At 31.9% G+C, this 11,896-nt stretch overlaps 1 protein-coding gene across 2 annotated transcripts; it reads left to right on the plus strand.

Annotated features, from left to right (window-relative positions):
* The first annotated feature begins 286 nt into the window (after window positions 1-286).
* Window positions 287-4,496, plus strand: LOC130799872 (uncharacterized). Of its 2 annotated transcripts, none has more exons than XM_057663146.1 (2): window positions 287-512; window positions 1,808-4,496. In XM_057663146.1, the coding sequence occupies exon 2, from the start codon at window positions 1,866-1,868 to the stop codon at window positions 4,260-4,262; it is 2,397 nt and encodes a 798-aa protein (XP_057519129.1). In that variant the 5' UTR covers window positions 287-512; window positions 1,808-1,865; the 3' UTR covers window positions 4,263-4,496. The 2 variants fall into 2 exon arrangements, with proteins under 2 accessions (XP_057519129.1, XP_057519128.1); XM_057663145.1 differs by having other exon boundaries at window positions 288-465.
* Window positions 4,497-11,896: the final 7,400 nt, after the last annotated feature.

Genomic DNA, 11,896 nt, shown 5'->3' on the forward strand with positions numbered 1-11,896 from the left:
AAATATCGAAAAAAATATTTTACAAAAATTTATGATTTTTTTATTATTCAGAATTTTTTAAAAAAAATTTCAAAATTTTACTCTAATTTAAATTAATTTTTCAGTTTACTATTTTAGCGAAGTACTTATTATAGCAGGTCTCGGGTTCTCTAAGTTTACTCTAGATAAATATCTCAAAAATTGAAATAATTCATAGTTAATCAACAAGTGAAATTATTGTATAAAAATCAGAAATATATTAAATTATTCCAGAAAACTTAGCTCTAAAATAACGAAGGGTAATTAACCATTTTGGGCATGCATACTGCTTACCCAATAACGAAGACTTAGCTCTAAAATAAGAGTATAACAAGAAAACTTGGAACGTGCATCTCGTTTTCCCACATTAACCTTTTTATAATTCCATTTTCTCTTATCATTTCTTCTGAAACTGCAACTTTCTATCAATTTTTATCATCTTATGAGGTACGAATCTTCTCAAACTCAATCAAGTTGACCTTTTCAATTACTGGGTAATTTCCGAATTTAATGTTTGATTTGATCTTGCCATTGAATATTATCATCTAATCAATTCCTGTTTTTTTGTTATAACTAATCTGATTCTTTTTGAATAGAAACTTTTGTATTGATTAGAGTAGAAAAATGCATGATTATATTGTCAAACTTTATGTGAAATCTTTCCTAGTTTTTAAAATGGCTGTATTTTATTTTGGTTTTTGATGTATTGACATTAATTTATTTGTAATTTTTATCCTTTTTTTCAATTGGGTTTTAAATTGGATGATCTTTGTATGAATGGAGAACTAAGTTATTTGGTGCAAATTTTATTTGATCTTTGGATGATCTTTGTATGAATGGAATATTTAATTGATGACCCTAGTTTGGGTAATTTCGGTTTTACAACAAGAATAATGGTTGATTAGAGGTTGTTGTTGCTGCGTACATTTGATGAGTGGGACCCACTAAGGGGATAAAGAAATTGGTTTAACAGAATGTTGTTGTTTGATGATTGCCAATTGAACATAAATTGGTCAAATGTTGCGAGCTTTCAAAACGGAGGAAGTATTATCAATGAGTACTAGAGAGTGATATTGTTGATTTCATCACCCTCTCATTCAAGGAAGATGGTTATGAGAAGTAAGTAAGTTTGAGGGAAAATGTATCGTTGCTTATGCCAAGGCGTTCATCACCTTTTCAATCAAGAGTTCAAATGTTAGTGTTGTTAAATGATCAATGATTGTTTATTGTATTTGTTGAAATGTCTCTTTATTACCCATACCCGCATGTGAGCTGTCCCACGTTAGAGAAAGAGAAGAGTATACATCACTTTACAAACTTTATAAAATTGAGAAGTAACTCCTAAACTACCAATTGGCTTTTATGGTGACTTCCTTTGGGTTTGTATGTGGGTTACGCCCATTTTCTAAATTCTAACGGTATATTTGAATGAAGGATTTTGGGTAGGTTATGTAATCAATTGAAGGATTTATTTTTCCATACAATTAGGTTGTGACTTGAATTTTGGGGAGGAGAGTTTGAAATAGGAAGATCCATATGCTAGACTATGATCATTTTAGTTCGGCATTGCTCAATGTACTTTGTAAAATGAGTAATTTGTTAATATAATAGTCTATTTTGCGTTGCTATCTAATACTTTATTTGTATAATATTCTGAAATTACTTTTCATTCGAATAAGATCAATATCATTCCTCCTTATCGGGTTTTTTCTTATAGCTTTAGTTTTACAAATAGTCACTCTACTTCATTTTTCATTTGTTTATATTGTTATGTTTTGTATAATTTCAGGAACTTGTTGGGGAACTATACAGCAAGGTTATCTAAAATACGAGAAACTTGGTGATAAATGGCAGTTGGTTCCTTAAGACATCAGTATTCAAAGGGGAAATTCAATATGTCGTCTTTTCGAATACCTTGTAGAACAATATTAAATCATCCGTTTCTTGTGGTCTTGCTGTTATCTCTAATATGTTTGCACCGGTATTTCCCTTTCATATTTTATCTATTGATTACTGCTTCACCTGTCTTTATTTGTACTGCTATTTTGCTGGGAACGTTGTTGATCTATGGACGACCAAATGAAAACAATGTAAAATGGCACGGAGAGCATAATAATAGATCTGTGAGTCTAAGAACAGGGGTAGAGAATCATGCATATTCTGCTGATAGAGAAGGGATATTTTCTAAAGATATTTTTGCTGAGGTCCGAAAAGACATTGAAGGAAAAGGCATGAGATTAACGCCAGAGATGTTGGGGTCGGAAACTAGAGTTAATGGCAAATTGGGCGATGAAGTTAAATGGGAATTTTCCAATTTAGACTTAAACAAGGGAACAACATTCCGGGGGGAAATGGGCAAGAAAGATTATGGTTTTGCGGACTTTGAAAAAGCGAATTTTCTAATGCGCGTGGATCATGATTATGATAAAACGAACAAGGTACATCATGATGATGGTCTTCGGGATCCATTAGAAACTTCTATCGGTATACTAAAGCATGAAGATGATGTTGTGAATCATGATCTATCAGATTGTGAGTCAGATGGCGCGGAGAAGTCTTCTTTTGATGCTTTGGTTGCAGGTGTTATTCCGGCTGCTCAGGAAACTCACCCACTTCTAGACGCTGATGATGCGTTGCATCTTGACGCACCTCAAGATGACAGCTTTAAGTTTGAGTTGCAATCTCTTGATTCAAACCAAAGTAGTGAGGAATCAGGCGAGGATGAACATGATAATGATGATCATGGTGAGGGTGATGATGTTTTAAATGCTAAAGATAGCGGGGATAATTTTACTAATGCATGGATGGAATTGGAGAAGAGTCAACATTTGGAAAGCCTTATTACTAGATCAACTGATGAGGGAGAAGAAGACGACGAAATGGAAGAGGAAGAAGGTATTGACGATGAAGTCGATGGTGATGATGACGAAGATGATGATGAAGATGATGAAGAAGAGGAAAACGCAAATTTGGAAAAGATTGCTTGTAAACACGTTACAATGTGGACAGAAGAGGATGAGAAAAATCTACGCCTTGTGGGAAATTCCGAGCTAGAGAGGGATTTACGTTTGGAGAATCTTCTAGCAAGGAGAAGGGCGAAAAGGAACTTTTCAATGATTTCCGAGAGGAATTTGATCGACTTGGATCGCCCTGTTCATAGTCCTTTTCAAGTCGCACCAATTTCAACCACGAGAATTAACCCTTTTGACAGTCCTCATGATGCAAATCAGCAGCACTTCAGTAGCGTTCCATCTATTCCTGGGTCTGCTCCTTCTGTGCATCTGCCAAGGAAAAACCCTTTTGATTCTCCATGTACTTCTCCAAAAGGGATACAAAATCTCACCGAAGATATTCTTAAAGAGAAACCGTTGAAAATGAACTCGAACAATGCAGATGCTTTCCATGAAAATGAAAGTTCAAGCACTGAATATAATTTCATGGGCAACATTTTGAAACCGGACTTTGTAAAATTGAACCGTAAGGATCCTTTATTTCGTCGTTATGAAAGTTTCAGCACCGGATATAGTTCGACAGGAAATCACTCTAGGCAGGCCAATTTCATAGAATCAGATCGAAGAGATGCACTACTCTGCAGACATGAAACTTTTAATATAAGATCAGGATTTCCCAACAATTTTGGTCCACCGGAGAAGCTTTCGTCTATAAAAATGAAACCCGTTTTCGTTCCGGAACAAGTGGTCAGAAATCATGGAATGAGACATCTTTCTCCAGGAAGAGAATCAAGCCATGGCAGCGCCAGTGAGACAGAATCAAGCCATGACAGCGAGTCCACAGTAAGCACTTCCGACTCAAATAATGAGAATATAAAAACGGAAGAAGATGCAGAACCACAGTTTGAGGAACACCAAGATAAGGATGATATTGCCGAAGGCGATCATGCTTCTAGCAATTATGAAGACATGAGTTATTCTTCCGAGGGGATAAATTCTCAAGATAAAGATGTTGAAGACGAGTTTGTAGATAGTTTAGAAGCAAATGCCGAACTAAATGCAGACCAAATTTATCAGAAAGCAGAAGCCGGTCACGAGTACCATGATAATACTGCACTGAGCAGCAGTTCAGTTGCATCAGAAGCGAGTCATAGTTCAGAGATAATCAAGGAGGCTGCACTTTCTCCTAAAGCTTCTTCAACGGTATCTGATGCCATCACGGAGCCACCAATTTTTGATACGAGCCCTTCAGGTGCTGACAAAATTACGCCCTTTACTCCTTCGCTTAATTAAGAAGTTTGATTACAATTACAATTTACAAGTAGGATAGTTCTAATAATCATTTCGTAGATAGAGCGAAGATAGAGAGATATCATACTCCATACATGAATTTAGTGATGATACAGTATTTTTTTTTAAAGATGGTAGAATATCATTTTGGTGATTTTTCCTTTCCTTTTCTTATGCTTCGCAATTTGGATTAGTTTATTAGAATTCCGACTCTGATCTACGATTCTATGACTATACGATTGAAAAACTGGAGAGCGATCCTGATTCTATTATCCTTGATTTGGATGGTATATTATCTTTACCGAGATAGTTTTACCATATGCAATGATCACATTTGAAAGGGTTTTTTCTTTAAGAATTAGGTCTACAAATCCGTTACACTGGTTCTTCAAACATCTATTTTCTTAACGCTTTTAAACTTATAATTTTTTTTTTTTTTGCTATACACTGTGGTGATGATCCCATGACTGAAGTAATTTGCTCAGAATCTCCATGCATTAATTTATTAGATGAATCCATTAAATTAGTGCCTTGCACTTAGCGGTCTCGTGGGAATGAATATGGTGTCACTAAAATTTTGCAACAGTTGTTTTTTGGCACTGTTTATTAATTGGTCTATATTTGTATTTTAATCTTAATTTATAAGTTAAAATATTATTAAGTGAGATACTCTAAACATGGTATCTTCAATCAAACCCAAAATACCATGAGAGCTTAGACACCACCATAAAATCACCCTTACCCAAAAATCCATTTGAAGCTCTTCAAGACCGTAATTGAAAAATGGCCATGAAAATGCTCTTATTACAAATAGGACGTGGAATTTAGTCCCTCGGCCACCTAGGGTCAATGTTCTTAGATCAATATGGATTTTTCGACATAAAGAATGTTTTGATGCTTCTTTTGATCGACACAAAAATCGTCTTGTTGGTGCTGGTGCAGGTCAACAGCTTGGTATCAATTGCGGTGATACGTTTAATCTGATGGTTGAAATTGTGACCATTCGCGCTGTTCTTACCCTAGCTTTCTCTGAACCTTGGCCTATTCTTAGCTTTCTCTGAACCTTGGCCTATTCTTTAACTTGATGTCAAGAATTCTTTCCTTCATGGACATCTTAATGGAATAGTATATATACATGCATCAACCTTTGAGTTTCCGTAATCCTCAGCATAGTATACATGTATCAACGCATCCTTCCTATATATGCAAACTCAACGAGTCATTTTATGGTCTTGACCAAACTCCCCATGCATGTTGTACTTGTTGTGCTTCTTACGTGTTAAAATTGGCTTTACTCATAGTACTTGTGATAATTCTTTGTTCATTTATAAGCATGACCGTCACACTACTTATTTTCTCTTATATGTGGATGACATCATTCTTACTGTTTTAAGCACTTCCTTCCGTCAATCTATTATTAAAGTGTTGAGTTTTGAAATTTCAATGAAGGATTTAGCTCCTTTAATTTATATTTTGGTGGTTTATTCTTATCTCAGTCCAAATATGCTTTATGAGATTCTTGCTTGGGCTGGTATGTCATGATGTAAATCATCCCCAACTCTTCTAGATACTAAACCTAAACTTAGTGCTCCTTCCAATCATGTGTATGATGATCCATTATTTTACCATAGCCTTGCAAGTGTTTGGCAATACCCTACCTTCACCAGACCCGATATTTGATATGTTGTTCAACAAATGCATAATTCTATGGATCCTCACATGAATGCTCTCTAACGTAATCTCAGATATGCCAAAGCTACTATTCATCATGGTCTTCCCCTATATCCATCTCCCGCCACATCTCTAGTTACATATACGGATGTCGATTGGGGCAATTGTCCTGATATTCAACGATTCACCTCCATTTATTGTGTTTTTCTTAGTGACAATCTCTTGGGATGATCCTCCAAAAGACAATCCAATTTGACCCGTTCTAATACTGAAGCATGATTTAGAGGGGTTGATAATGTTGTAGCTGAATGTTAATTCTTGATTTTGTAATTTTTTGTTTCAACTTCATTTTCCAATCCACAAAGATACATTAGTGTATTGTGGCAATATCTGTGCAATTTATCTTTTCGGCAACCCCATTCAACATCAACGAACAATATACATCGATATGGGCATTCCTTTTGTTCGCTAGAAAGTCGCCAAAGGCCAAGTTCCCATTCTTCATGTTCCCTTTTTCTTTTTTTAGACTATCGAGATATTCTCAGCGTTCATTCACCTCTCGCTTCAATTACGGGGTGCATTAAAATATACTAATATCACTTAGATGTAATTTTTCATGGTATATATTTTATAAATATTGTATACTACATTTTGTAAATCTCTTTATTTAGGAAATTCGAATATTTTGTAATTATTTCTTTTTCTTAGACTTCATTTGTATCTTTCTGTATAATTAGAAAAGTGGCATTGCATCTTTACTCATGATCCCAGTAAAAGGTGATTCTTTTATTTCACAACTTTTCTCTCTTCTGAAAGTTCATATTTTAACCTAATTTTATTAATAATGACCTATTTTAAAATGTCATCATCCTCCCTCTCTTATTTTTTTCTGCACCCCTCCATATTTTCTTTGTCTTAGTTTATCTAACATTTACCTTTATTTTTATCATAACAACATATTTATGTACAAACTTAATATAATTTTTTATTTAATTAAAATAAATTTAATTTTTTATTTTATTAAAAAATAAATTTTTTAATAAAGCTAATATTATTTAATAAATAAAAATTTGAAGTTGAAATTTTTTTTATTTGTAGACCTCAATAGTAATTAAGAAAATTTGTTAAATTCAAATAAAAATTACAACGTGCGTATAGATAATAAAGACACAAATTAATAACCTAAAATTTAAAATGGTGTATTAATTGTGATTCCTTCCAAACTTTTGCCAAATATTTTTACCATGTCATTTTTTATGGATAATGTGTTAATCGGTCTTACATCATCCTTATTTGCCAAGTATAGGTTGATACCAACAATTCTATCTATGCAATACTTGAACTCATCATTTAATCCACTTGTACCTTCTAATTGACTTTGTGGACAATATCTTATGAATTCTCTACCATCAGCATATTATGTATACTATCTCTTTCATCTTCCACTATCACGTTATGCATGATGATACAAGTATTAATATTATAAAGTTGTTCTTAATCTCAAGCAAGTAAGGGCTTTCTAATTATTGCAAATTAAGCTTGAAGGATCCAAAATGCTCACTCCATACTCTTTCTCGCTTCTTTTAATGTAGGGCAAATTAAAACCATATGGTTAGAGTATTAAAACCATATGAGGAATAGTGTATTGAATGACATAATTAACCATATTAATAATAAGTTCATCCTCTTCATCAGAAGATGAAAAACTTGAAGTCTAGGAGGGAGAGTTGAACTTGTAAAAACTCATTTTAAAGTTGGATTTTCCATAATTTTTGATTATTTAAATCCCTTTTTTTTGGATGATTTTTTTTGTGTTCTTTAAACAAAAAAGGTAAGAAATTAGGAAAAATAATAGATAAATCTAAAACTGTGTCAAAAATATCAAAAATAGCCTTATTTTATAGATCTCAAAATAAAAATAATGTTAATTATGTTTCTTTTCCTTGATCGTCCCCATACCTTTACATTGTTTATCCTTCATTCCTTTTGAAATTTACATTTTTGTACTTCATTTGTGTAGTTTGTATTACAAATAATAATGCGAAAATGAAACTACAAATACAAGTTTGATGTTTATAGTATCCCCTTTGTGTATGGCAATAGACTCATTGTTTGAATGAACCACGAACTGGAAAGTACCATAGAGAAGATTAGTTTGCAACGATAAACGTCACTCGGAAATCTTTATAAAGTTTGAAGGCGACTACAAGCTTTCCTATTGTGATATTTTCCCCCACAAAGGTACTTAGGTTATGAGAATGGAAATTCACAATGAGATACAATCAATCACTCCAACCGATTAGCACAAACCGATTGAATCAAATGATTATGTATTTATGAAGAGATTAAAAACAGAAAAACAATAAAAGAGTTTATAAATCTCTTTTATGTTTCAAGAGATTGAGAGAAAGATGAGACGGAAATTCTATTCCAAGATGTAAATGATTTCATTGCACTCGCTCTTATTTATAGAGTTGAAGTGACAAGGATTCATCCAAATCCATACATCAAATATAACTAATTAATGATTATCAGTTAATATGACGTAAAACATTTATTTCATAACAACACAATACTCCATGAAACGAAGTTTGATTCACGAACGAGCATAATATGTGCTCGAACAAGCATGAGCCAAAATAATTTCCTAAAACTTTTTAACGCGAAATTTCATAAGTGCTCGAACAAGCACATATGGTGCTCGAATGAGCACACGCCCAGACCAACAAACAAAAGCTTAGAAAACAAATTGTCCAAGCACTGAAGAAGTGCTTGAACATGCAAGCAAGTGATCAAACGAGCACCCGTATGCTCGAACGAGCACACTGGTCGAGCACGTGTGTTTTGGTTCCGTTGTTACGTACGTTCTTGCTTAGACGATGTTTTAAGCTTTTAGATTTTGTCCTACGTGCTCTAATTACTCAACAGTTAGAGATTTATTTCCTCTTTAAATATTTATCCTAAATACAAACATGTCCTAATTATTGTTAATATGCATCGAAGATGTTCATTGTTTCACGCTTTACTCACACTATGAATCACATTGAAATATATTTGTGATTATATGACACTAGAAATCATTATTTAATCAAAAACATACAACTAATATTCAATTAATAAGACATAGTTAAAGCTTGATTAATTATATTATTAATCCGTTGTAATAATGCGTCAAAAGACAATTTTTTATTATATAATAGGCTGAGGATTTATCTCAAATATCCTTATTTTTTGAGCTACACATTAGTAGGGGGCGGGTGTACAATATATATTCAATATTGACTCGATAATATCAATCTTGTTCCCGAATTATTAAACAAGGTAAATTCGATATCATGGTTAAATTCACCGTACCATGATCATTGGATGCATAGGACTAGATTGGTCCATGTCTCAACTAGTTTATGAAATGACTTCTGATAATTAAAAGACACCATTTAATAACGTAAAAGTTAACTTGAAAAAAATTTATATGCACAACTAACACAAAAGTCTTCACATTTAAAATTTGCGTTTAATAGTATCCATTTAGCAAATAAAACGTATAAAAGATTAACAATTTTCAAAAAAATAAACATTTATTTAGAAATTAAAAAAAGTCAAAAGCACAATTATGCATAAACTCCATTCTCACAATTATTCATAAATCAATTATTATGCTCTTGCATGACAACCCATATGTAATTATGATTTAAGAATGAGAAAGTCTTGTATGAACTTGGTGTATATATTATTTTAATATGAATCAATCTTAAAAGTTAAAATAGTAAGTATTTTTATTTGACAAGTACATTCAAGTATAATTATTTAAAAATACTTACTATTATTAATTTGGTACACACTAATTTGGAGTAAATCTATATAAGACTTAATTACCAATTCACCTCAATTGGAAAAGCACATAACTTAAATCAACAACTTGTATTTGTAGATGTTTCCTTGTATATATAGCTTTATTGAAAAAGCCAAAACAATAAAAGGAGAGTAGCCCATTAATTGTAGTCCAATATTAATCTAACCATGCATCGACAGCACCCTAACTTCAGAGAAGTCATGTGAGCACTCTCAGCACATGGTACATGTCATGGAATGCATATTGAATAAGTGGTTACACCCCAAAAATTCTATGGCTTTTACATATTTTATCACCCAAATCTCTAGATTTGATGCATAACTTCCTCTTCATTTTTTCTGACTAGGTCAAATACGTGAATTATGTTCTCCTCTTAGAAGTTGAGTTCAAAATGGTCGGTTAAGGCTATTCTTGACCCTAGGTAAAATGGACAACTGTCAAGTATCTAGAGTTAGAAAATACCTCAATATTTAAAAATTCTGATCAAAGAAGTAAGACTTCAAAATTTATATTTAGGATTAGTTATTTTATTAATTAAGAAATATATAACACGTCTACATTTATAATAATAATTATAATATATAGAGTTCGTCTGTATTATTTTTCCAAACATCTGCTAAAGTTTAGTCACGACTCTTTATAGAGAGAGTCTATTTCTTTCAGCCTGCCTAGGCCCATAAAAATGTTGGGAACGACACTAGTCGGAAAAATTTCATATCGAAACACTTTTTGTTGGTTCACTTATGATTTAAGTCATTTTTTGATCGATTTTTATCGGGATTAAGTCGGGTGTGGATCTACCCAACATGTCAAGGATTTAAAAAATTACGTTCTTCTTTCAAAAAAAAAAATGTTCTTGATAATTATTCGTTTTCTTGGACCTCTTATACTCTATATCCCATCAGTTTTCACTTTCAGTAAAAGACTATTTCTAAACATAAAAGTTCAGGTTGCAAAATCACTTTTAATATACTTTTCTTAAATTGCGCAAGTGGTTTTTTTTTAATAAGAAATAATTAAAACTCCTATGAGAATTGTTCAATGAAATTAACAAAACATAATCATAAAACAATAAATAACAGAAGCATTGATTCCTTTTAAATATAGACAAAACTTAATATTGTCAGCATTCATTATAAATGTGAATTAAGATTCTCGTGTTTCAATAGCAGTCGAAGAAATGATCATCATTGTTGGGACTAAATTTCTATCTTCTAAACTTAAAAGTCATGACCTTCCCACTTATGTTGGTGGAGAAAGGAGATCATGAATCCAAATCCCTTAGCAATGTATACTTCTATAAAGTATTTTTAGACTCCGCGTGAGCACCAACCAAGTTAATTGCTTCATATACGTGCTTTATTTAACTATAACATCATAAGTTTGTCAAGGATTCTACACTTTTATCAAATCAAGACACGTGTAGTGCTCGTGAAATTCAATCTTATGCATCATTTAACTATCAGCACTATTTCGTCTAATGGTATATTACTTGGTATTTCTTGTAGCGTGTACAATAGTATATATATATATATATATATATATATATATATATATATATATATATATATATATATATATATATATATATATATATATATATATATATATATATATATATATATATATATATATATATATATATATATATATATATATATATATATATATAGATAGATGTGAGACATATAAATCATAAATTAAAGTGAACTTTTAGCTCTAAAAAAAATCCAATAAAACTTTCCTATCAAACACTACAAGAAAACCCTTTGTCGCAACAAAAAAAATCGTTGCAAAAAATGTAAACTCGTTGCTAAAACTATTTTTTGCTACGACAAATATTATTGCGGATACAACCATAGATAAAATCTTTTGCAATGACTTTTGTGGTTACCAAGTTGTCATTTTTTTGCAATGATTATTGCGTTTGCCATAGCTAAGTCGTTGCAAGAATCCTTTTTTCTATTTAAAACCATATAGATGTATTACAACTGAACGAGTTATAATTTACAAATTAGTAACTCAAATAATAATGACAATATTATAATAAAAGGATATGATAATAATGGGTCAACCTAACCAATACTGTTGTGTTTTTTATTCTCTATATTTT

Source organism: Amaranthus tricolor, chromosome 14 (assembly GCF_026212465.1).
Source record: "Amaranthus tricolor cultivar Red isolate AtriRed21 chromosome 14, ASM2621246v1, whole genome shotgun sequence".
Taxonomy (NCBI): Eukaryota; Viridiplantae; Streptophyta; class Magnoliopsida; order Caryophyllales; family Amaranthaceae; genus Amaranthus; species Amaranthus tricolor.

Excerpts from the sequence above, each read along its gene's own strand:
- LOC130799872 (XM_057663146.1), top strand. The coding sequence starts at position 1,866 with ATGGCAGTTGGTTCCTTAAGACATCAGTATTCAAAGGGGAAATTCAAT.